General features: G+C 44.0%; 1 protein-coding gene across 1 annotated transcript; it reads left to right on the forward strand.

The window, feature by feature from the left end:
* Positions 1-1,833: 1,833 nt before the first annotated feature.
* On the forward strand, positions 1,834-26,379 carry si:dkey-43k4.5 (potassium voltage-gated channel subfamily S member 2). The gene is made up of 3 exons (XM_041204459.1): positions 1,834-2,387; positions 15,751-16,745; positions 25,924-26,379. The coding sequence occupies exons 2-3, from the start codon at positions 15,780-15,782 to the stop codon at positions 26,377-26,379; spliced, it is 1,422 nt and encodes a 473-aa protein (XP_041060393.1). The 5' UTR covers positions 1,834-2,387; positions 15,751-15,779.
* The last annotated feature ends 1,448 nt before the right edge of the window (positions 26,380-27,827 follow it).

Here is a 27,827-nt window from a genome sequence, read left to right on the forward strand (position 1 = left end):
CCTCCTCTCTCACACCCTGATCCCGTTCACGTCCGCTGCTGATTCCTACCTCACCCCCCCCCCCCTTCCCCCCACCCCACACCACCCCCGGATCCAACCCCCAACCTGAGCTGCTCCTTACTCATCCCGGAGTCCCCCGCATTGCTCACACTGGAGCTTCCTGTGAACCGGGTGCCCAAGTTTCCCCACATGCGGTTTTACGGAACAGCCACAGTTGAAAGACTCTGGCCATTTCCCTTTTCTGATGAAATATCGAGAGGCAGACCCGGATCCATCCATATCCCGAGTTTATTCCTGACCTTTCCCCCTGGGATTAGCTGGGAATTTCCATCTCTCTCTCTCTCTCTCTCTGTTATTCCCTTTCTGTCATCCTCTAACCCAAACTGTCTTCCTCATGCGAAATTTTACGCTGATTTATTTCACTGAAATTGACCATAAACCGCGTGCAATCTGTGCAAGTTGCTGGGCTCCCGCTAAGCGACAGGGTTCGTTTCATCGAACCACAATGAACCGCGGGTCAGCGATTCTCTAAGTTGCTCCCAAGGACGATGCGTCGCCAGCAGCTCCAGAGACCCCGCGCCGATTCTGATCTTCCCCAGAATCAGTCCAAAAGAACCCCCTCGCTTTCCGCCCCCCCCCCCCCCCCCACCCTCAAGGGACCAGTCTGCTGTTCCTGTTCCCACCGGCTGCTGTCTCTTCATCTCTACCTGTGCGGTGGATAAAGGTTCATTGTCACGGGAAGGAGTTTCCTGCATTTAAGATTGTTGGACTCAGGACTGCATCAAAACCTATTGATTTCTTAATCAATCAAATAGCTCGTTTCAATCCAAATTTGTTTAATCCAATCCACATGGATTTACTCCAGATATTATAGATTTATTAAATACAGAAATAATATATGTAACCGATATTATTTATTATAGCATATATATATACACCCATATATATGTATTTAAATTTATATGAATGCAATATATATGGATTTGAATATATATGGCTCCATTATATCTATGGATTAAAATATATATGAATACATAATATATGAATTTGAATATATATAGATTTATTTTATATCTATATTTGGATTTGAATATATAGATTCATTATGCATATATGAATTTGAATTTATATAGAATCGTTATAAATATATAGATTCATCATATATATGGATTTAAATATATATAAATATATTATAAATTTGGAGTTAAATATATATGGATACATTATATATATTGAATATATATAGATTTATTATGTATGGATTTGAATATATATAGATTCATTATATATGGATTTTAATATATATGGGTACGTTATGTATATGGATTCAAATATCTATGGATACATTATATATGGGTTCGAATATATAGATATATTTGTGAATTTGAATATCTATAGATTCATTATATATAAAATGAATTAGAATGTATATAGATAAATTATATATAAGGATTTTAATATATATAGATACAGTGGAAATATGGATTTAAATATATATGGATACAGTATATATGGATTTGAATATATATAGATTTATTATATATACAGTATGGATTTGAATATACATGGATTCATTTTATGTTTCTTTTGGACAAAAATCTAGAAACAGATTATAATTTACGGATTATATATGTTACTTAAAGTGTAATCCATAAATTGTTGAATGTTCATATGCGAGCGAACAGTAAAGATTGAAGCTGAATCTCAGATTTACATATTTTGATCGGGATTTTTTTTTAGATGTCAGTTGTTGCCTGGTCCCCCTTGACGCGATGACTTGTGGGAAATTCCCAGATGTCCAACTCCTGGGAGTGAAGATTCCCAGTGACTCATCCACTCGTGTGATCCCAAATTCAGCATCAGCGGCTCCCAGATCAGAAGGCAGGAGGAGCATTGATCTGGACTATTAGCAGAGGAGGCTGGCGAGTTGGAGACTGTCAGTGAGCAAGAGGCTGGAAACTAAGTCTGGGAAGAGTCGAATCCCATCTAAGGGAAATCCTGAAACCAGGACTAAACACAACTGAGATTCCTATCGATATTTATTAAAAACACAAACCTCAAACACAACTGAGGGAAGAAACAGGCTGAGATTCACAGGATGATCTGAGGGAGCAAAGAATCATTTCGTTACCTGCTGCTTCACTGAACTGTTTTGATAAAGAAACTTGCTTGAACTGAAATTGTTAGGATGCAGCCAGGAGCATATGGGACGGGAATAGGATAAAAGCCCTGGATTAAATATTCCAGAGGGGAGCTGGGAGGATTGAACCGGAGCAGAAAGTCATAAGCAAAAAAGGAGCGCTGTCACTCATCGCAAATATTGTTGGGAGGAAATTGAACTAATTTATAAAAATCTAACAGAGACTGAAATTCAAGCCTCTTTTAAGGTAAGGATTCCTACTTTTCTCCGGCGTGTTTCATCTATTAGATAAAACATAATCCGACATATTTTACTTTATTTAATTCGAATATTTTTATATATACAGTTAGATTCATCTTATCATCGTTTTATCATCGTGTTTTCCAACGCTATTTGTCTTTTGATGTCAAAGTCAGTCACACGGTTACTTTGACCTTCCTTTATCTATTTATTGTTTAAACTTTATCTTCCTGGGAGCAGTTTAATCTTAACTTTGCTCCCGCTGCCCCTTCCTTGTCCCGCCTTTCGCTTCTAGGACTGAAAACACGTTTTTAACTGTTGTAGCAGTGAGGCAGAATTCATTCTGATTTACGGTCAGCATCCTGAGCGACTTTCTCATATATATATATATTTTTTTTAAAAAAAGGAAATAGAATCAGAGGGTGGATGGGGATGTCGATAAGGTGACAGAATAAGGCGAGGGAGGGGGTGAAGATGTAAGACAAAGAAAATGTAAGTCAATGGTGAACAGTTAGCAGAAAGTGGACTAACTGTGACACAGGCACTCCAACCGGGGTCAGGAGAGAATCAGTTTCCACTGGTAGATTTCAATCTCCATAGGGAACGAAATTGAGCCGTTCCCTAGACCGTGACCGGGGGATTGGGAGTGGAATGAGGCGGGAGAGTGGTGGGGGGCGGGGGGTCTGTGCCCTGTGCTGAGTAAGGCGCATCTGGGGTGAATGATCCAAATATTCCACCCTTCCCCATTTTTTCCCGATGCACAATAACTAGCCTTTGCAAAATTAAATATTTCGGTCGATTTTATTTGGAAAGACGATGATGATGGTTGTGGTGGTTGGGGGGTGTGGGGGGGGGTGGGGAGAGGGTACCGGGTGGGTCCAGGGGAGCATTATTGCAAAGAAATTGGTTTGAAGTTTCGGGGGTGGGTAACAGAACAGTGCAGCACTCCCTCAAAGCGGCTTACACCGCGGTTAGAGATTTAAGGTTGTGAAATGAAGAGTTTTGCACAGTGAAGGGAATGAATCCAGGGAGTTCAGTCTCTTCCTCTGAGGGATCTTATCTGGATGAGGGGCCGCTTTAATTCTGCAAGGATTTGATCTCTGCGTTTTCAGCATTGTTTTCCCCCGCACACGCATTCTGTCTGTCCGAATAATCCGGGGTGGGGGGTCGGACAAAATTGGGGTTCCGCTCCTTCTCCCTCCATCCTTCTCTCTTTCTCCCTTTCCCTCTTCCGCTTCTTTCCCTTTGCATCTCTCTTTCTTCCTCTCTGTCATTTCTCCTTCTCTCCCTCCCCCCTCCTTCTACCATCCTTCTCTCCCATCCCCTCCTTTTCCCCTTACCCTCCCTCTCACCCCTTCCTTCCCCTCTCCTACCCATCCTTCTCCCCCTCCAGTCCTCCTCCCCTGTCCTCCCCTTCCTTCTCCTCCTCCCTCTCTCCTTTCCTTCACCCACCCTCCTTTTCTCCCCCTCCCCTCCATCTCTCCCCGTCCTCTCATCCGTCCCTCCTTCTCTCCTTCTCCCCCTCCCTTCTTTCCCTCTTCCTCCCCTCCTCTCTCCTGTCCCCCCCCCCCTCTCTCACTCCCTCCTCTCCCTCAATCCAGTTCAGGCACTCAACCATTCAAATCGGGTGTGAAAAATGAAACTGAATTGAGAGAGGCTGGGGGTGGGGCAAGAGGTGTTGGGTGTGGGATAAGGGGTGATGGGGTGGGGTAGGGACTTGGAGAGAGGTGTTTGGGGGTGGGGTGTGTTGGGGGTGGGATGAGGGGTGTTGGGGTGGGTGAGGGGTGTTGGGGTTAGGTGAGGGGTGTTGGGGGTAGGATGAGGGGTGTTGGGGTGGGTGAGGGTGTTAGGGTTGGGTGAGGGGTGTTGGGGTTGGGCAAGGGGTGTTGGGGTGGGATGAAGGGTGTTGAGGTGGGTAAGGGGTATTTGGGGATGGGGTGGGGGGTGTTTGGGGTGGGGTGAGGCGTGTAGGGGTTGGGTGAGGGGTGATTGGGGGTGGGGTAAGGGGTGTTGGGGTAGGATGAGGGGTGTTTGGGTGGGTGAGGGGTGTTGGGGTAGGATGAGGGGTGTTTGGGTGGGCAAGGAGTGTTGGGGTTGGGTGAGGGGTGTTGGGGTTGGGCGAGGGGTGTTGGGGGTGGGATGAGAGGTGTTGGGGTGGATGAGAGGTGTTTGGGGGTGGGGTGAGGCGTGTAAGGTTGGGTGAGGGGTGTTTGGGGGGACTGTTGGTTAGTGAAAATCAGTGAATGGAAGACAGCAGCTTAAAAAATGACAACAGATTGAAGTTCCTTGTTTTCCTGAATATTCCTGTTAGAATGTTGAGAACATCTTTAAGTATTTATTCTGACAAAAATAGTGCACCAAAATGATGAGTTAACATTTACAAGGCTGAAATGAGCAAATCATCAAATCAACTGATCATATCAGCACTGGTGCTAAATCAGTTCAATTACACTGTTGACCCAGCAGCTTCACCCAGTCAATCCCCTAAATAATATCATTAGCTACCACTAATTAACAGTAATAATTCTATGGATGGGATTAATCCAAACAGCCATTACTTGTTTCAGCTTTAAAAGTGATATATAGATAATGACTCATTCCCTCCAATGGTTGTGAATAAAGAGTGGGCCACAGTGATTCTCTATACTTCAGAATATATGTTAATCAAGACTCATTACAGCCTCTGTGTCTTGGGTAAAGAACCAGCCAGAAATAACAATTCTGATCAACTCTTGCTGCAATTATGTCTGGGCTTTGGGTGAGAATAGAACAGACTCGAATGATGTCTCCACCCATAGTCTAGCCATTAGCTGATACTTAACTCCACATTCTCAAAACTGAGGAATTAATTTTCTGCAACGACCTCCTTTCCTTTGAGATTTAAATATTTTCGTTTATTGAGCCACCAGTGATGACCCATAGTGCAAGACATCATCAAGCTTGAAGAGGCATGTGTAAAGTGGTACAGCACAGAAGCAGGCCATTTTGGCCTATTGTTCCTGCGCTGGGTGTATGAAAGAGCTACCAATTAATCGCACAAACTTTAGTCTTCTTCAAGTATTTATCCAATTCCCTTTTGAAAGTTACTATTGAATCTGCTTCCACCGTGCTTTCAGACAGTGCATTCCAGATCACAGCTGTGTTGAAAACTTTTCACCTCTCCCCTGCGTCATTTGCTGATTATCTTAAAATGACATCCTTTGGATACTGACCGTCCCTCCCTTTGGAAACAGTTTCTCCCTTTATTGTCCATCAAAATTGATTAGATCAATTAGGTGGCATCAATGCCAATGTCTGTGTTTTATTTAATTGTAACTTCCAACATTGTGAGTGGTTAGAACATTGTGCATTAGTGAGGATATATGTTGCACGGCTGGGAATCGGATAATTGTTCATAGAATTATACAGAACAGAAGGAGGCCATTCAACTCATCATGCCTGTGCCACCACTTTGAAAGAACTATCCAACTGGCCCCATACCCCTGCTCTGCAAACTTTATTCCTTCATGCAGTTATCTGATTCATTTTGAATGTTAATATTGAAACTGCTGCCTCCACCCTTTCCAGCAGTATGTTCCAGATCATGACAATTCACTGTGTTAAAAAAAACATTGTTTCCTCATGTCACCTCTGCTTCTTTCACCATTATCTTAAATCTGTGTGCTCTGGTTGCTGGCCATTGTGCCAGCGAAAACTCTTACAAAGACCTTCATGATTTTGAATACCTCAGTCTTCTTAACCTATGACTCTTAACCTTTCTGCTCTAAGGATTTCTTGACAGCAGTAAGAGCAGAGGGGCTAAGAGGAACAAAATATCTTTTAACCTGCAGCAAGGCAAAACTATTCAAGAGGGAAGTAATTTCAGAGCAATTCCAGCTGCTTCACTAAAATGGATTAAACGGCCTTCATCGTCTGTAATTATCGGCTGATCTTGTGCACAGCTTAGCAAGGATGATACCAGAATTTTCAGAGGAAAGCATAGGAAAGATTTAACAGGCTGGAGCTCTCTTCTCTGGAAAAGAGAAGGCTGAGTGCTGGCCTGAGCATTAAAGTTACGAAAGGGTTTAATGGAGTAGATGTGGAGAAGCTGTTTCCACTTTTGGGAACAAAAACTCAAGGCCATAAATATAAGATAGTTAAGAATAAACTCAATCAGGAATTCAGGAGAAACTTCTTTACCCATAATATGGTGAGAACATGGAACTTACTATCACAGGGAATAACATAGACACAGTTTTAAAATTTGTTCATGGGATGTGGGTGTTGCTGGCTAAGCCAGCATTTAATGCCCATCCCTAATTGCCCTTGTTCAGGGAGCATTTAAGAGTCAACCACATTGCTGTGGGTCTGAAGTCACATATAAGCCACTAAGGACAGCATATTTCCTTCCCTAAAGGATATTAGTCAGCAATGGTTTCATGGTCAGCATTAGATCTTTAACTCCAGATTTTTGTTTGATTCAAATTACCCTGGGTCTCTGGAATACTAGTCCAGTAACAATACCAATGTGCCATCACCACCCACATTTAAGATGAAGCTAGGTATGCACTCGAGGGAGTTAGGAAAAAAAGGCTAGGGCTGATAGGGTGATATGAGAGGGGTGGGAGGAGGCTCGTTTGGAGCATCAGCATTGGCATGGAGCAGCTGGGCTGAATGGCCTGTTACTGTTTTGTAAATTTGATGCAATCCAATGTAGTTCAATGGGGGACATACTGTTCTCTGCTTACTTACTCTCTGAACCATATTGGTATTTCAGCATTACTTGCTCACCTTGGTATTACAGCTTTAACACTGATCTAAACCTCTCTGATGGGCACAACACCTTCAGGTCTGCATGATTATTGACATATATTCTAAGTGAAGTGGATTCCTGGATCTGTCATTTTGTATTTCCCAAACAAGTGACAAGAAGCATGAAGTGACAATCACTCTTGTTGACTGTCCATTCATACTTACTCCAAAGATGCTATTCTGCCTTTAATAAGAAAGATTGTATTTATAATATATATAATAAGAAAAATTGTCTTTATATGCAAATGGAATGTTCTCCTTAGACCAGAGAAGGATAAGAGGAGATTTGATAGAGGTGTTCAAAATCCTGAATAGTTTTGATAACAAGCAAATAAAGAGAAACTGATCCCAGTGACAGAAGGGTCAGTAACCAGAGGACACAGATTTAAGGTGATTGGCAAAAAAACCAGAGGCGACATGTGGAAACATATTTTTACACAGTGAGTTGTTGTGATCTAGCATGCACTGCCTGAAAGTGTAGTGGAAGTAGATTCAGTAGTAACTTTCTACTCAACTGGGTATTGGATAAATACTTGAAGGGGTAACTTTTCATGCTATAGAGAAAAAGTGGGGGCTAATTTAGATTTTTCTTTTAAAGAGCTGGTGTAGGTACAATCAGCTGAATGATTTTTTTATTCATTCATGGAATGTGGGCATCATTGACTAGTCCAGCATTTATTGCCCATCCTTAATTGCCCTTGAGAAAGTGGTGGTGAGCTGCCTTCTTGAACTGCTGCAGTCCATGTGATGTAGGTACACCCACAGTGCTGTTAGGGAGGGAGTTCTAGGATTTTGACCCAGTGTCAATGAAGGAACAACGATATGGTTCCAAGTGAGGATGGTGTGTGGCTTGGAGGGGAACTTGCAGATGGTGGTGTTCCCATATATCTGCTGCCCTTGTCCTTCTAGATGGTAGTGGTTGTGGGTTTGGAAGGTGCCGTCTAAGGAGACTTGGTGAGTTCCTGCTGTGCATCTTGTAGATGGTACACACTGCTGCCACTGTGTGCGGTGGTGAAGGGGGTGAATGTTTGTGGATGGGATGCCAATCAAGTGAGCTGTTTTGTCCTGGATGGTCTCAAGCTTTTTGAGTGTTGTTGGAGCTGCACTCATCCAGGAAAGGGGAGAGTATTCCATCTCTCTCCTGACTTGTGTCTCATCAATGGTGGACAGGCTTTGGGGAGTTAGGAGGTGAACTACTCACCACAGAATACCCAGCCTCTGACCTGCTACTGTAGCCACAGTATTTATATGGCTAGTCCAGTTCAGTTTCTGATCAATGTTAACCCCCAGGGGGTAGATGGTGAATGTCTTCCTTCTATGCTGGTTCACTCTGCGCTATAGGGCTTTTCAAGTAGGACATTGCAAAGTACTTTACAGCCAATGAAATATATTAGAAGTATAATCAGCCTTGTAATATAGGAAACGCAGCAGCCAATCAGCACAATAATCAGTGAGGTAATGACCAGATAATCTGTTATTTGGGAAAGTTGACAGAGGGGTAAATATTGGTCAGGGCACCAGGGAGAGCATCCCTGCTCTTCTTCAAACCAATGGGATCTTTTGTGTCCATCTGAGATGCAGATTGGCCTCAGTTTTACATCTCATCCAAAAGGTGACAGCTCTATCAGTGCAGCATTCTGATGGTACTTACACTGGGAGCATCAGCCTAGATCTCAGGCTCAAGTCTCTAGGTGGGACTTGAATCCACAACCATCTTCATACAGAAGCAAAAGTGTTTACAACTGAGCCAGAAGCAACATCTCATTTGACTGAAGTATTAAGGCTAGACTTTATTTTCTGTGTGCTCTCTCACATTGGTTCCAACACAGTGCTTTGTGACATGATTTTGGTGATTTATACCCTCAAAATACAGCCTGGATCCTAATTTTCTCCCCTGGGCTAGTTTCCCAGAACTGGTGACAGCAACCCATAAGCATTTTAAAAAATACCAACATCCAAATTTGGGGTTCAAACAGATGAAGTAAAGTGATTGCTCAACAAATTTAGTCTCCTATTGTCACTCAGTGTTGCATAGGGCCAGCAGGAGGCTCTCTGAAATTTAAATCCCCCTTCACCAAGAATGCAATCAACCAGAGGTTAATACTTTATTTTAAAAATGGTCTTTCAGGCTCCTACAGTATCTATTTGACCCTTTCTTCCAAATTGAGCTCTCCTGTGTAGGTGGGAGTCTGCGGGGAAATCTGCCTTAAATGTGCTAAGAGGCTGACCCGAGGAAATGTGCCTTACAAAAGCAGGTCAGAGGCTGGGAATTCTGCGGAGATTGACTCACCTACAGATTCCACAAAGTCTGTCCACCATCTACAAGGCACACACCAGGAGTGTAATGGAATACTCCCCATTTGCCTGGATGAGCGTTGTTAGATCTGCTGTGTTTGAAATCCTACTAAAGCTGAGCAGGATTTCAAACCAGTCAGGAAAGATGAAGATTTGTAAGAGGGAGAGTGACACTGACAGACACCCAGAAAGACAGATAGATTACTCCTCTAGCTATTCTCCAGTGACTGTTGCCATAAATAATCCTGTTGTCAAACCAGTGAATGGACAGACAATTAGATATTGCAATCCCACTTTTCTGTTGTGTGTGTCTCTGTCTGATGTTACATTGAGAGAGTGGCCCTTTAATAAACTGTATATGTTTCAAATCCTACGTCCCCTGTCCTTATTTTAAGGATCAGACACAATTGTGCACTGTCTTGGCCTCCATAACAAAACTGAAAGATTATACCTCTCAGAAAAGACTGGGGCTCTTTTCTCTAGAAAAGACAAGGCTGAGGGATGATCTAATGTAAATCTGTGTTATGAATGGGTTTGACAGGGTAGACACAGAATAGGTATTTCCACTTGTAGGGAGACCAAAGCCAGGGACAATTAATAAAAGAGAGTCAGCAACAAATCCATTAAGGAATTCTGGGGAACCTTTTTTTTTACCCAGGAAGTGGTGAGAATGCGCTATCACAGGAAGTGGTTGAAGTGAATAGCTTTTTAAAAATTCTTTTATGGATGTGGGCGTTGCTGGCAAGGCCAACATTTGTTGCCCATCCCTAATTGCTCTTGAGCCAAGTGGCCATTTCAGAGGGCAGGTAAGAGTCAACCACATTGTATGCATCTGGAGTCACATGTAGGCCAGACCAGGTAAGGATGGTAGATTTCCTTTCCTAAAGGACTATAGTGAACCAGATGGGTTTTACAACAATTGGCAATGGTTTTATGAGGCTGAGGCAAGCTTCATGATTCCAGATTTATAAATTAAATTCAGATTTCACCAGCTCCTACAGTAGGATTTGAACCTATGCCCCCAGAACATTAGCCTGGGCCTGTAGATTACTAGCCCAGTGACATTGCCACAATGCCACCATGGATACATTTAAGTGGATGTTAGATAAGGTCATGAGGAGGAAAAGAAGAGGGCATGCTGATAGAATAGGATAAAGTAGGGTGAAAGGAGACTCAAATGGAGCATAAACACCAGCATTGAACAGTTGGCCGAATGGCCTGTTTCTGTGCTGTAAATTCTTTGCCAAAAAGAAGACCTTATAAAAGAGTGGAAGAGAGAAGGTGCAATATTCATCAATAACAAAAATCATAGGAGGTCCTTGAATTAAGGTAGGGACCAACTTCTTTGAAGAAAAATACCAAAAAGGCTTCTGAATATTTTTGTACATTTTGCAATGGTAAAAAAGAGGTGATTGTTGAATTTGCAAACTACAAACAACTTCAAAGGACTGTCCTCCACTGCAAAAAGAACAGCTTCCATTTACGTGGCATTATCAATGTAGAAAAAACATCCTGAGAAACATAATCCGTAGTAAGTGTACAGCAAGCCATAGAAGAAACTAGCAAGAAGGGAATCCAAGAGTCAATGAGTTGACCCTTAAAGGAGAAGAGGGAGGGAGAGAGGTGGAAGAGCTTAAGTAGGTAATTACAGAGTATTGGATTATAGACAGCTGAAGCACAACTGTCAATGATGGGGTAAAGGGAGGAGGCTCACACAAAAGGAACAGTTAGAGGAATGGAGGAGTCTGCAAATGATGTGAGGTGTTAGAGGTGGAAACAACATGGTTCAGCGTGAGCCAATGGCTGGCAATGGAAGTGGTAGCAAAGATACAGAGTTCTGAAGCAGCAGCTGATGATGATGGCTTTGGTCTTCCCAATGTTTAACTGACGGAACTGTGACACACAAAAGACTCAATGTTGGACAAGCAACACACAGGCAATGTAAGAGGCAGAGAGAGTTGTGGAGAGGTAGATCAGGGGGCAGTCACTATAGAATGGGCGCCAAAGGTAGAGATGAAGGAATGGTGAGCGGGTCGATAACTGAAGATGAACTGTGGTGAATGGAGGACCAAAGGCTAAGCATCAGGGAGCTCGGAAGAGCAACTGTAAGTGTCTTAAGGCAAAGTTCTTTTCTCAGGTCATTTGCTTCCAGATGTTGGAAGGGGGTAAAATGATGTGAGCTGCAAGGAAGTTGTTAGAGCTGGCAGGGACAGTGATCGAGGCCATGGTGCAGAGGAACTATAGAACATGGTAAGTTCAAGTGAGTGGCCTGATTTATGGAGGGAGAGGTTGACAGTTCACACCAATTTGACATAGTCCTTTTGGCCCCTCATAATATGAGACCGCCAAATTCAAAGCAAACAACGGTGAATTGGGGGACTCATACAAAGTAGTGTAGTGATTTTAATTTAAGCACAATTCGTCATCTATTATCTCATTAATCAGGATTGACTGCAACCAATATGGTGGGTCTGTTGAGTTTAACCAGAGTTTAAGATGGGATATAACACATTAGTTATACAGCGAAAATATACGACCATGACAAATAGCAAGCATCAGTCCAGGCTGGGCAGGATGACTGCTGCATGCGTCAGCAGCTCTTCTTTCCTTCTTTATCTTTTCTTTGGTGCCTTGTGTCTTCACAACTTCTCAAACTACCCAGGACCATTAGCAGTATTAGTATCTCCCTTAGGAATTTCTCTCCACTACATACTGTAATGGTTCCCTTCAAAGACTTACCCTTTATACTCTTTTTCTGGGGTGGACCTGGGTGTTATATCGACAGAACTTAATTGTTCTTCTTCATGGTGCTTCCGCTTCTTTGTTTAAACCATGAAGTATAAGTCCACCCTTAAGTTACCTTCCACCTTCCATATCCTTTGCACTTGCAGGATACTCAAGTCTGATTTCCTTATCTCTTTCTGTTTCCCTTGGCTAGTTCCATAACTTCCTCAAAACATCCCATCACTGGCTGTGTCAGTTAGTTATGCTCAAAGCTGTTAAAGTAAGGCCTGTTAATGAGCTGTTCATGATGGCTATTCAGTCCAACTGCTCTTGTTTCTTATCAGAACAGTGAGCCATAATGGTTCACTAAAGTAATTCCTATTCTACTCCTACATAATTAACTTTTATATTCCAGCAACTTTCTTAATGATCAACCTAACACGGCTTAGTAGTATGATTATCTATTTATGCATTTACCCGGCTATGGCCCCTACCGGACTAACCACCATTATCTAAGGGTAATCATTCCACTAGCTTTTGCTGCCAGCAAAACAAAATTCTAAGTAGGTACGGTAAAACGAAACTTACACTACTAACCTATTCCAGGCTGACTATTAAATATATGTTTATTCTATGCATACTTCTAATATCTAACAGTAGGAACTGGACTAAGTCAGTACAAAGTCTTTTCAGAGAGTCACAGGTAGAGAAAACTTTAGAAGACTTCCACCATGTCAAGCTGAATTAGATTTGAAGTCAGGTTGGCTGGAGAAGGAGCAGGATACACTACAAAGCCCCTACCCCCGCACCACCCCACCCACCTTGCCCACCCCCACCCCCACCCCTGCCCTGCCTTCCCTACAATTCATAACGGCCTGTGATTCTCGTGTGGGAGTCTCTCCCTACAATTCCACACCTAGGACTCCTGCATACAATGCAAGAGCAGCACAACACTGCCTTGGGATGTTCAAATGTTTAATTTGCATCTTGTTTTGTTTGCTATTAAAGTGTGTTTAAAATAAAGAGCAGATGGTATGTAATTCAATAGAAGAGCAAGGCTGTTTTGAATCACATAAACGTGTTGCAATTTGTTTTTGTCCAGATTGTCCAGGGACAGCTGGATTAAGATAGCAATCGGTGCTCTGTTCAAACTTATCCCTTGCCATGTGCACCCAGGTAATATGTATTCTACCTCCCCTAAGGCCTGGCCTTACGATGACCTATTTTGGCTCACTGGATAGCACTTCTGCCTTTAAGTCATGAACCTTGTGGTATCATACCTCCACTCCAGAGACTTGGGCATAAAACTGAGGCTGGCGTTTCCAGTGTAGTGCTAAGGGAGGGCTACACTGTCAGAGATGCTGTCTTTTAGGTGAGACATTAACCTGAGCCCGTCCTCTCAGGTGCCCGTAAAAGATCCCATGGCACTATTTGGAAAAGAGGAAGGGAGTTATCCCTGGATTCCAGGCCAATGTTTATCCCTTATCCAACAGCACTAAAACGAATTATCTGGTCTTTATAATATTGCTGTTTTTGGGATCTTGCTGTGCACAAATTGGCTGCCATCTTTCCTACAGTACAACAGGGACTACACTTAATTTTTACTTTTATTGGCTGTAAAGTATTTTGCAATGTCCTGAGATTGTGAATGGCGATATATAAATGCAAGTCAAGAACTGTGCAGAGGTATATATCCAGAGTATGAAGACATCCCTAATTCCTGAAAAATCCACAATCTTGCTCTCCGCTAAACCAGGAGCTAATTTTTGTTGCCTTTTCCCCCCCTTCTCCTTTTAGCTTTCTCCTCTCCTGTGTTCTATCCCGTGTATCTCCTCTGTTAGTCTTTATTAAGTCATCACATTAGGAAAAGCTGGTTCGATTGGGTCTCCCAATTGTTTCCTTCGAGTACCAAAGGAACTATTTCTCTCCTTTGTCTCTGCCCAGGCAAAGGTCAAGAACTCATCAGACGAATTTAAGGAAACGCGAAGTTGAACAGGTCATTCAGCTTCCCAAGTCCATTCTTCCCACACAACACCATTGGTGGGCTGGATTTTGCCATTTTCAGAGGTGGGTGAGGGAGGCAGGATAGAAAGCGAGTGATCCATTCAGCAGCGGCCCAGCAGGAAGACAGCCAATGAGCAGTGTGAAGCCCTCGACCGGGAACCTAGGCTGGGATGTCATGTTGGAGAGAGGTGAAGTCGGTTTGCCACAAACTTAAAGGCCCCCTGCCCTCTCAGCTTCCCTTCATTCTAAAAAAATTAATAAATGAAGCCAAAAAACACAGATGCTGCCACCTTCACCAGCAGGATCTGCTGCCACATGCAGCCATGGTCCCAGTGGCATGCCTTTTCATTGCCCCCCCTACCTTGTGCCATCATCTCATACCTGCCATAAAGCACAATAAATAGAGCGGGAAATGAAGAATTGCAAACAATTGACTCTTTAAGAAGGCGGAGGTAGATAGATTCTTGTTAGGCAAGGGAGTCAAAGCTTGTCGAGGGTCGATGGGGATGTGGAATTTGAAACACAAACAGATCAGGCATGATCTCATTGAATGGCGGAGCTGGCTCGATGGTCCTAATGACCGACTTCAGCTCCTATTTCGTACGTTCAAAAGCTTCTTAATTGGTCGTTTCAAAACGGTGGGCGATCTTCTGGCTTCTGTGCCCAGTTGCCATCTGTGATATCTGACACTGGCGTGATGATGTCATATTGCCAACCCAAAATCAGCACATTGTAATTTATGTTTGTGTTGGGGTCTGGGGGGGGTGGGGGGAGGATGCAGAGGGAGGCTTGCCTGACATGCAGCCGCAAAATCCAGCCCAATACATTACACTGGGCTCCAACCCATCTATTTAGTCTTCTGAGGAAAGATTTTGACCCTGTCCCTCAGAGATAAACCAAATTAAACACCTCTCACATTCACCCCATTGTTCATCCATTCAGCTGCTGCCTAGGGTTTCAAGTAGCCAGGAGCCATCGAGTATCAAAACGCTGCTAAGTTGCAAAGGGAAAGGCAAACTCATACTGCGCTGTACATTGAAACAATAATGTTTTATCTTGCTCAGCGGAAAAGCAGTAATGTGTGAGCATGTTAGCATATGCAATGCTCCTTCACTTAAACCTAAGGTATTGCAACAGCTCTCAAAGGATCGTCCTCTAGGGCATGTGCAGAGAAGATGCATCCACTTGTGTGGGGAGACCAAAACTAGGGGCTAGAAATGTAAGATAGGCACTAATAAATCAAATAGGGAATTCAGGAGAAACTTCTATACCAGGGAGAGTGGTGAAAACGTGGAACTTGCTACCACCGGGAGCATTGGACTGAGTAGCATCTAAGTATATAAGGGGAAGCAGATAATCACATAACGGAGAATGGAATCGAAAGATATGCTGACAGGGTGAGTTGAAGAATGGTGGGAGGAGGTTCATGTGGAGCTTAAACACTGGCATGGATCAGCAGGGCCGAATGGCCTGTTTCTGTGCAGTAAATATGATGCCATTCCATGTTCTTTCCTCATACACGTTTGGTATAACTATATCCTTTTGTCCATTCCCAGATTAATACAGATTCGCTCTATTGGTTACCATGGTTAATGAGACATTTCGAACCTGGGATCCTAAGTTCGAGGATCAAGCTATTAATGTGAATGTTGGAGGATTGAAGAGAAAGCTTAGCTCCACGACCCTCTCCAAGTTCCCCAATACTAGGCTCGGACAGCTGTTGACATGTGACTCAGAGGAGTCCATTCTCCGAATATGCGATGATTATGACGTGTCAAAGAAAGAGTTCTACTTCGACAGACACCCAGGCCTTTTCCCATATGTGTTAAACTTTTATCAGACCGGCAAACTGCACATGATGGACGATCTTTGCGTTTTCTCATTTTCGCAGGAGATTGAATACTGGGGCATCAACGAGTTCTTCCTTGATACCTGCTGCAGGTACCGATACCATGAGCGCAAAACCGAGAGCAGGCGCAAAAACTGGGACGATGAGAGTGATGTGAGCAGCATCGACACTTCTCCGGATGAGATCTCCGATTTTAACCGCGACTTGCTGGTATTCCGTGGGATGAAGTATGGGAACTATAGGAAACAGCTCTGGTTGACCTTGGAGAATCCTGGATATTCCATCCCAAGTAGACTCTTTAGCTTCCTCTCCATCAGTGTGGTGCTGGGATCCATTGCCACCATGTGTATTCACAGCATGCCCGAGTACCAGATCTTGGATGAATACGAGGACGAGATCGATGATCCCAGGTTACAAATCGTGGAGCACTTCTGCATTGCCTGGTTCTCTATGGAGGTCTGCTCACGCCTGCTCCTGAGCCCCAACATTAAGAGGTTTTGTTTCCACCCGCTCAACATGATTGACATCATTTCTGTGTTACCATTTTACTTCACTCTGCTGGTTCATCTGATTTTTGGCCATATAACTGATCTAGAAAACCTGGGGAAGGTGGTGCAAGTCCTGAGGTTGATGAGGATCTTTAGAGTGCTTAAGTTAGCACGTCACTCAACTGGACTTCGATCCTTAGGAGCAACGTTAAAGGTTAGAATGGGACTTTCCAAATGCTTATAGAGCCATAGAGGTCTACAGCACAGAAAAAGGCCCTTCGGCCCATCGAGTCTGCACCAGTCAAACAAGTATCTAACTATTCTAATCCCATTTTCCAGCACTGGGCCCACAGCCTTGTATGCCATTACAAGTGCACATCCAAATACTTCTTAAATGTTATGAGGGTTTCTACCTCTACCACCCTTTCAGGCAGTGAGTTCCAGATTCCCACCACCCGCTGGGTTAAAAAATTCTTCCTCATATCCCCTCTAAACCTCCTGCCCCTTACTTTAAATCTATGCCCCCTGGTTATTGATCCCTCCACCAAGGAGAAAAGTTCCTTCCTGTCTACCCTATCTGTGCCCCTCATAATTTTATACACCTCAGTCATGTCCCCCCTCAATCTCCTCTGCTCCAGGGAAAATAACCCCAGTTTATCCAATCTCTCCTCATAACTAAAACTCTCCAGCCCAGGCAACATCCTGGTAAATCTCCTCTGCACTCTCTCTAGTGCAATCATATCCTTCCTATAATGCGGATTCCAGAACTGCAGGCAATACTCTAGCTGTGGCCTAACCAGCATTTTGTACAGTTCCAGCATAACCTGCCTGCTCTTATAATCTATGCCTCAGCTAATAAAGGCATCCCATATACCTTCTTAACCACCTTATCTACCTATCCCGCTACCTTAAGGGACCGATGGACATGCACACCAAGGTCCCTCTGATTGTCGGTACTTCCCAAGGTCCCGTCATTCATCATGTATTCCTGTGCTTTGTTTGTCCTGCCCAAGTGCATCACCTTACACTTATCCAGATTAAATTCCATTTGCCACTGATCAGCCATTCTGATCAGCCGTCTATATCCTTTGGTAATCTAAGGCTATCCTCCTCACTATTTACCACCCCACCAATTTTCGTGTTATCCACAAACCTACTGATCAACCCTCCTACATTCAAGTCTAAATTGTTTATATATACCACAAACAGCAAGGCACCCAACACCGATCCCTGTGGAACCCCACTGGACACGGACATCCAGTCATAAAAACACCCCTTGACCATCACCCTCTGCTTCCTGCCACTCAGCCAACCCTGGATCAATTTGCCAAATTGCCTTGGATCCCATGGGCTTTTACCTTCATTGTCAGTCTCTCGTGCCATATCAAAAGCCTTGCTGAAGTCCAAATAGATTACGTCAAATGCATTGCCCTCATCTACACACTTGGTCAACTCTTCAAAAAAATTCAATCAAATTGGTCAGCTTTGACCTCCCCTTAACAAAACCATGCTGTTTGTTCTTGATTAATCGCTGCCTCTCCAAGTGTACATTAATTCTGTCCCTCAGAATTGCTTCCAATATCCAGAATTCCCCACCACTGTGGTTAGACTGACTGGCCTGTAGTTCCCTGGTTTATCCCTTCCTCCCTTCTTGAATAATGGTACCACATTGGCTGTCTTCCAGTCCTCTGGCAACTCTCTTGTGGTCAGAAAGGTATTGAAAATTATTGCCAGTGCCCCTGCTATCCCCTCCCTTGCCTCACTCAACAGCCTGGGATACATTTCATCCGGGTCTGGAGATTTACCTACATTTAAGCCAGCCAGACCAATTAGAACCTCCTCTCTTTCTATGCTAATTTCTTTAATTATTTCAAAAATTCTGCCTGATTTCCATACCCACATCGTCCCTCTCACTTGTGAACACTGACACAAAGTATTCATTTAGAACCCTACCTATGTCTTCCGGCTCCACACACAAATCACCACTATGGTCCTTAATGGGCCCTACTCTTTCCCTAGTTATCCTCTTACTCTTAATATACTTGTAAAATAACTGGATTTTCCTTTATTTTACCTGCCAATGTATTTTCATGCCCCCTTTTTGCTCTCCTAATTTCCTTTTCAAGTTCCCCCCTGCACATTCTATACTCCTCTAGGGCTTCCGCTGTTTAGAACCCTCGGTATCTGCCATAAGCCTCCCTTTTTCTCTTTATCCAATCCTGTATATCCCTCAACATCCAGGGTTCCCTGGATTTGTTGATCCCACCCTTTATCTTTACTGGAATATGTTGGCCCTGTACACTCCCTATTCCCTTCTTCAATGAGTCCCACTGCTCTGATGCAGATTTACATAAAAGTAGCTGCTCCCAGTTCATTCTGGCCAAATCATATCTGATTTTATTAAAATCGGCCTACCCCCAATTTAGAACTCTGATTTCTGGCTCATCCTTGTCCGTTTCCACATTAACCTTGAATCTAACTGAGTTATGATCACTATCTGCAAAATGCTCCCACACTGATAGCTCTACCACTTGCCCGGCTTCATTCCCTAAAATTAAGTCCAGGACCAACTCCTTTCTTGTAGGACCTTCTACGTACTGGCTTAAGCAGCTCTCCTGGATGCATGTTAAGAATTCCGCTCCCTCTAAACCTATCACACTATGAAATCCCCCACTATTACTACCCAATTATTTTTACACTTCTCTGAAATTTGCCTACATATCTGCTCTTCTATTTCTCTCTGACTGTTTGGGGGCCTATAGTACATTCCCAGCAATGTGATTACTCCTTTTTTGTTTTTCAGTTCTACCCATATGGCTTCAATTGAGGAGCCTTCTAAGATGTCATCCCTCCTGTAATTGATTCCTTGATCAATATTGCGATACCCCCTCCTCTTTTACCTCCTTCCCTGTCTCGCCTGAAGACCCTAGATCCTGGAATATTGAGCTGCCAATCCTGCCCCTCTCTCAACCATGTCTCTGTGACAGCAATTACATCATAATTCCATGTGTTAATTTGTGCCCTCAACTCATTTGTCTTATTAGTCAGACTCCTTGCATTAAAAAAAGGTACCATCCAACCTTGCCAAACCCCCTTGTGCCTTAACTGGTCTATAATTTCTATGCTTTCCAGAATTACTTGCTCTCTCTTCCAATTTTGGCTGTGCATCTCCCCATGCTGAACCTCCACTCAGGATCCCACCCCCTGTCAAGTTAGTTTAAACCCTCCCCAACAGCACTAGCAAACCTCGCCGCAAGGTTGTTGGTCCCATTCTGGTTCAGGTGCAACCTGTCCACCTTGTACAGGTCCCACCACCCCCAGAAACGGTCCCAGTGTCCCAGAAATCTAAAGCCCTCCCTCCTGCACCATCTCTCCAGCAACGCATTCATCTAACCTCCTATTTCTATACTCTATACTTCTATACTCTATATAGCGCGTGGCACCGGAAGTAATCCAGAGATTACTGCCTTTGAGGTCCTGTTTTTAACCTGCTTCCTAGCTCTCTAAATTCTGCTTGCAGGACCTCATCCCTCTTTCTCCCCATGTGATTGGTACCAATTTGTACCATAATCTCTGTCTGTTTTCCCTCCCCTTTAGAATGCCCTGCAGCCATTCAATGACATCCTTGACCCTGGCACCAGGGAGGCAGCATACCATCCTGGAGTCATGTCTACAGCTGCAGAAACACCTGTCTGTTCCCCTTACTATCGAGTCTCCTACCACTATTGCTCTTCCCCTCTTTTTCCTCCCCTCCTGTGCAGCTGAGTCACTCACAGTGCCATGAGCGTGGCTGCACTCCCCAGAGGAACCGTCACTCTCACCGTTTTCCAACACAGAAAAACGGTTCTGGAGCGAGATGCACCCTGGGGATTTCCTGACTACCTGCCTGACACCTTTCTTCTGACTGATGGTCACCCATTCCCTCTCTGTCTGCACTTCCGTAAGCTGTGGGGTGACCACGTCTAAACACGTGCTATCCACGAAACTGTCAGCCTCGCGGATGCAGCCCAGTGTCTCCAGCTGCTGCTCAAGCTCCAGAACTCGGAGCTCAAGTAGCTGCAGCTGGCGGCACTTCCTGCACACATGGTCAGTCAGAGCGCAAGGAGCGTCCAGGACTTCCCACATGTCGCAGGTGGTACATAACACAGGACTGAGCTGCCCTGTCATACCTCTAGGTGAAAAAAAACCCTTACTTTAAATCACATACAGTAAAAAAATTATTTATGCGTTTTAAATAAAAACTATAACTCTTGCCTTTCCTTAGCTTAATCTATCTTAAACAGGAGAAAAACTGGAGAAAAAAACTGGACAAAAAGACTTAGCTACTACTCCCACCTTTGTGCCGACGTCACTTTTTGAAGCTTCCCCGCACTCGCGCTGGTTCTGATCTCTCTACCGCTCTCTCACGTTGTCTTGTGATGTCACTCTTGTTATTTTCAACAAGAACTGACTGCAGGGCACTCTTCCCAGACTGCTTCACCTCAATGCTGATAGCAGGACACTCTTCCCAGACTGCTTCACCGTGATGCTGACTGCAGGACACTCTTCCCAGACTGCTTCACCATGATGCTGACAGCAGGACACTCTTCTCAGACTGCTTCACTGCGATGCTGACTGCAGAACACTCTTCCCATATTGATTCACCGTGATGCTGACTGCAGGACACTCTTCCCATACTGCTTCACCGTGATGCTGACAGCAGGACACTCTTCCCAAACTTCTTCACCGTGATGCTGACAGCAGGACACTCTTCCCAGACTGCTTCACCACGATGCTGGTAGCAGGACACTCTTCCCAGACTGCTTCACCTCGATGCTGACTACAGGACACTCTTCCCATACTGCTTCACCGTGATGCTGACAGCAGGACACTCTTCCCAAACTTCTTCACCGTGATGCTGACAGCAGGACACTCTTCCCAGACTGCTTCACCATGATGCTGGTAGCAGGACACTCTTCCCAGACTGCTTCACCTCGATGCCGACTGCAGGATACTCTTCCCAGCCAGTTTGGCTTTCTAAAAGAATGTTAGTGCTGATTGAGAGGTCAATTTTTCTCTTGTGCTTTATAATCCATGAAAAATCAGCTTAAAACTATTCAAACTGTAAAGGTAAGCCTTTATAAAACATTGGTTCAGCTTCAACTGGAGTATTCTGTCCAATTCTGGGCATGGGGAGGTGGTGGTGTAGCTGTATTGTCACTGGACTGCTACTCCAGAGATCCAGGGTAATCCTCCGGGGACCTGGGTTCAAATCCCATCATGTCAGATGGTAAAATTGGAAATCAATTAAAAACAAAATCTATGAAACCATGGGAAGAAATCTGCCATCCTTACCTGGTCTGGCCTCCATGTGACTCTAAACCCACAGCAATGTGGGAAATTAGGGATAGGCAGATCCCTAAGAATTACATCCATGGTTGGATTGGTGAAGTTAGAGGTACTCAAAATCATGAGCCCTGGGCAGAGTAGATAGGGAGAAGTCTCAAGAAAGAGCGGGTGCTGATTTAAGGTGATTGGCAAAAGAACAATGAGCAGTTAGAATCTGAGCATGGTGGAGGCAGGTTCAATTGCTGGTTTCAAAAGGGAATTGGATAATTATCTGGAGGAAAAAAAATTGCAGGGTTAGGGAGTGGGATAAGTTGGGTTACTTGCAAGGTGCTGGCATGAACAGGACAGGCTGAATGGCCTCCTTCTGAACTGTAGCTATTCTATAACTTACATTACTAATGACCTTTAAGAAAGAAAAGGACTCCAATCATTTGTATCTTTGACAGGTCAAGGTATCAGAGGTCAGGGGCACTTTTATGGGGAAGATAGAAACAGGTGGAGGCCATTCAGCCCTTCAAGCCTGCTCCACGATTCAGTGGGATTATGGCCGATTTTACCTCAGCTCCATTACCCCAACATTGCTCCAGATCCCATGATAATGGGGTTGTGGATAAGGTAACTCAGGAAAAATAAATTACAAAGCTTTAGTGTATAAAATATGATGAAAGATTGAACAGCTGAGGCTCTTTTCTCTAGAGAAGAGTAGACTGAGAAGTAACATGATAGCGTTCTTTAAAATTAGGAAAGGGTTTGATGGGGTAGAAGTAGGGAACATGTTTCTGCATGTGGGGCAGTCAAAAACTAGGGGCCTGCAAAATAAGACAGTCACTAATAATTCTAATTTTTGCAGGGCCGGAAAGAAAAGGTGGGGGAGTGGAACTGGCTGAGTTGCTCTTGTGGAAAGCCAGCATAGGCACACAGGCCAAATAACCCCTTGTGTTACAACTGCTCTATGAATCGACAGAGGCTTCAGAAGAAGCTTCTTTACCCAGAGAATGGTGAGGCTGTGGAACTCACTACCACAGGGAGTAGTTGGAGTGAATAGAAAGATGCATTTGAGGCTAAGCTAGGTAAGTACATGAGAGAGAAAAGGAATAGAAAGAAATGTTGATGGAGTTAGATGAGGAAAGATGGGAGGAGGCTTAATTGGAACATTAACACTTTGGGCTGAATGATCTGTTTTTGTTCTGTATATTCTCTGTACTTCTATAAAGTGGTAATACTGTATTATCAGCTACATTATTGTGCTATATTACTCTGCTACAAATATTATAAAAACATAATGAGAATCTAAACATTGTAAACTTTGATATAACTACACCACATTAGATATCTCAAAATGATTAATCTTCATGAATTTATTATCTGTAGATACTTGTGTTAGTATCATCAACCTAATTTAACATTATTTCTCTAGATAAAGACATTCTATGAAACAAGCACCAAATAAATTGATCTTAAAAGAAATTTCAACAGAGAATAATGAGAATGAAATACAGAAATCTAATTGAGGAGTTGGTGGATTAGGTACAAATTAATGTATTTAAGAGTCTATTACAGGCTGCAATCAAATCAAGCTGATGAGATTTTTTGTATAGAGAATAATGGACAACAGTCAGTATACATAAACATAAAAGTTTGGTATTTATATCTGGTTGCAGCTTTCCCAGAACTCCACTTCTGTGTCCCTCCAACCCGGCTTCTGCCCCTGCCACAGAACCAAACTCGCTATTATCAAAGTCACCAATGACATCCTATGTAACTGTAGCATGGGTAAACTTTCCCTCCTTGTCCTTCTCCACCTGTCTGCAGCCTTTGACACTATCCTCCTTCAATACATTTGCATCGTCATTCTCCTAGGTGGGACTGTTTTCGTGTGGTTCCATCCGAGCAGAGAATCACTTGCAATGGCTTCTCTTCCTGCTCCCGCACCATTACCTCTGGTGTCCCCCAAGGATTGATCCTTGACGCTCTCCTCTTTCCCATCTACACGCTGCCCCTTGGTGAAGTCATTCGAAGACTCTGCATTTATTTTCACATGTGCATTGACAACACCCAGCTTTACCTCACCTTCACTACTGACTCCTCCATTGCTGCTAAATTATCAGACTGCTTATCGGACATACTGGATAAACAGAAATTTCCCGTCATTAAATATTGGAAAGACTGAAGTCATTGTTTCTGGTCCCCACTCCAAACTCCGTTCCCTAGTTACTGACTCCATCTCTCTCCCTGGCAACAGTCTGGGGTTAAGCAAAATGAAAGCAAAATATTGCAGCAGATGGAAATCTGAAATAAAAATAGAAAATTCTGGAAATACTCAGCAGGTCTGGCAGCATCTGTGGACAGAGAAACGGAGTTAACATTTCAAGTTGAACATGAATCTTCTACAGAACATTATCTGCCATATCTGAGACTATCTGCCATATCTGTTTGCAATCTTCGTGTCATATTTGATCCCACAATGAGCCTCCCACCTTATATCCACGCTATCACTAAAGACTGCCTCCTTTCACCTCTGTAACATCATTTAACTTCTCAGCTCCTCCGCTGCTGAAGCTCTCATCCATGCCTTTGTTATCTTTAGAATCGACTATTCCAATGCATTCCTGACTGGTCTCCCACATTCTACCCGCTGTAACCCGAGGTCATCCAAAACTCTCCTGCCCACGTCTTAATTCATACCAAGTCCCGTTCCCCTACCACCCTGGTGTTCACAGACCTACATTAGCTCCTGGTCAAGCAACGACTTGATTTGAAAATTCTCATCCTGCTTTCAAATCCTTCCAAGGCCTCACCCCTCCCTTTCTCTGTAATCTCCTCCAGTCACACAACCCTCCGAGATATCCATGCTCCTCTCATCTGGCCTCTTGTGCGTTCCCAGTTTTAATTGCTCCATCATTGGTAACAGTGATTTCAGTTGCCTAAGCCCCAAATTCTGAAATCCCATCTATAACTCACTCTCTGCCTTTGAAACACTCCTTGACCTCTTTTAGTCATCTGACTTAATATGGCTTATGTGGCTGAGTGTCATACTTTGTTTAATGGTGCTCCGGTGAAGTGCCTTGAGACAACTCTCTCCATTAAAGTCGCTATATAACTATAAGTTGTTGTTGTTGGTGCGTGGGGAATGAAATGTTAATTTCTTCTGGTCTGGGGTTTGACCGACAATTGTTCCCCAATGAGAAACTGCCCTTCAACAGAGACAATTAGCCTCTAAATGATCTCACGATTTACAGCAACTAGATCTGATGACCTTAAAGAGGAATGCCTGGTTAATCACAGCTTCACCTCAGCAGCAGAATAATATTGCGTGTCACAATGTACATATCACCTTTCATTATAAAATAATGTATCACCCAACTTATCACATACAAAGATACAAGGCACTCTGATAGTGCAAATAAACTAATATAATATGTGAAGAGTATGTTGCACATCAGATGCATGTCAAGCAGCTAACAACCACCTCTAAATCCCATAGTGAAAGATCAGCCTAGGTTTATGGCTAGGCTGATGATAGACTTTGCCCCAAGCATTCCAATTTGCAAATCAGGACTTGTGCAAAATCAATAACAATTTGTATTTATATAGCACCTTTAACAGTAAAACATTCCAAGCCACATCACAGGAGGGTTATCAAATAAAATTTGACACCAAGCCACATAAGGAGATATTGGGACAGGTTGGTCAAAGAGATAGGTTTTAAGAAATGTCTTGAAGGAGGAGAGAGAGAGATAGAGGTGCAGAGCCTTTAAGGAGGGAATTCGAGAGCTTAGAGACTTGGTACTGAAGGCATGGCTGCCTATGGTGGAGCGATTCAACTGGGGGATGCTCAAAAGACCAGGATCAAAAGAGCAGAGAGATCACAAAGGGTTGTAAAACCTTACAGAAATAGGGGTGGGCAAGGTCATGGAGAGATTTGAACACAAGGATGAGAAGTTTAAAATCGAGGCACTTCATATTTGTATCCACCACCACCTCCCCGCCAGCTACATCCATCCGAGGGTTTTATGGCTCATCACATTTTATTGTACTGATTGTTCATTGTTTCCATTTTAAAGCACAGCTACCGAGAGGTGGGGATCCTGCTGCTGTACTTGGGCGTAGGAGTCTGCGTCTTCTCTGGGATGGCGTACACAGCGGAGAAGGACGAGGACGTCGGACTGGACACCATCCCAGCCTGCTGGTGGTGGGGCACGGTGAGCATGACCACAGTGGGCTATGGGGATGTGGTGCCCATCACTGTAGCGGGCAAGCTGGCCGCCTCGGGATGCATCCTTGGGGGCATCCTAGTGGTAGCACTGCCCATCACCATCATCTTCAACAAGTTCTCCCACTTCTACCGGCGGCAGAAGGCGCTGGAGGAGGCCGTGAGGAGCAGCCGCCTGAGCGGGAAAGAGACAGAGGATGATGGAGGGGGAGAGGGGGAGGCGTCAGAGATGGAGGAGGGACAGTACAGCTGGATGACTGGGAATCACAATACTCCGACAGGCTGGAGAACAAAGCACCAACTGTGAAGTAAGACTGTCCAATGGACAGGGAAAAGTTTTATAGAATCTATATTAGATTGCAGGGCTTTACCAAGGAGGATTCTGAATGAATAAGGACTGTTGTCAAAACGAAATCCTTAGAACTATTATAAACATGCTTGCCTCAGCCACAGCCCTCGATCTATCCAGAAGAAATTGCAAACGTGACCCAAACTCAGCCACACTATTGAGGGTGCAGTGCAATTACTGACACCACAATCTAATACTTACTGCTTGGTATTGCCTTGTGTCAACCCTACACCAAGATACTAAACTTCTGCCATAAACACAGTGTCTCCCTCACAACGCCAAGCCCAGCCACAAGGTGGTTATTATCCATTACTTACTGTGCACAGCAATAACTGAACTGCAACCCAATCACAGTCATTTTCAACAGGCAGGGTGGTGCATAGTGGGGTCATGTGGAAATCCTCATTTAGATTACTTGAATTCTAAGCTGGCCAGTCCTACACGATAGCGACAGCTACTTTGGCCGCAGATGTGACTCCAGGATGGTGTGTTGCCTCCCAGATGCCAGGGTCAAGGATGTCACGGAACGGCTGCAGGGCATTCTGAAGGGGGAGGGTGAACAGTCAGAGGTCGTGGTTCACATTGGTACCAACGACAGAGGTAGAAAGAGGGATGAGGTTCTGCAACAAGAATTTAGGGAGCTAGGTAGCAATTAAAAAGCAGGACCTCAAAGGTTGTAATCTCTGGATTACTCTCTGTGCCACGTGCTAGTGAGTATAGGAATAGGAGGATAGAGAGGATGAATGCGTGGCTGAAGAGATGGTGCAGGAGGGAGGGCTATACTCTCCTGGATCAGTGGGTCTGTTTCTGGCAAAGGTGGAGCCTGTACAGGTTGGATGGATTGCACCTGAACCGGAACAGGATCAACATCCTTGCAGGGAGGTTTTCTAGTGCTGTTGGGGGGGTGGGGTTAAGCTAATTTGGCAGGGGAATGGGATACAGAGTGGAGGTACAGTAGGGGATGATGCACAGCCAAGTACAGAAGAGAAACTAAGACAGTCTGGAAGGCAGAGCAAATATAGACCTGTTAAGGCACAAGGGAATAATGCAAGACTGGATTGCATTTATTTTAATGCAAGGAGTCTTACAAGTAAAACAGATGAATTGAGGGTGTTGGATTAACACATGGGAATATGATATTGTTGCTATCACAGAGACATGGCTGAGGAAAGGGCAGGACTGGCAGCTCAATATTCCAGGGTATAGAATCTTTAGCCATGATGGTGTCGGGTGGGGGGGGGGGGGGGGGGTGTTGGTGGTGTGTGTAAAAGGGGTGTTGTCATTGCATTATTGATCAAGGAGTCAATAACTGCAGTAAAGAGAGATGGTATCTTAGAAGATTCCTCAAATGAGGCCATATGGGTAGATCTTAAAAACAAAAAGGAAGCAATCACTTTGCTGGGAGT

The sequence above is a fragment of the Carcharodon carcharias genome, chromosome 14 (genome assembly GCF_017639515.1).
Source record: "Carcharodon carcharias isolate sCarCar2 chromosome 14, sCarCar2.pri, whole genome shotgun sequence".
NCBI lineage: Eukaryota > Metazoa > Chordata > Chondrichthyes > Lamniformes > Lamnidae > Carcharodon > Carcharodon carcharias.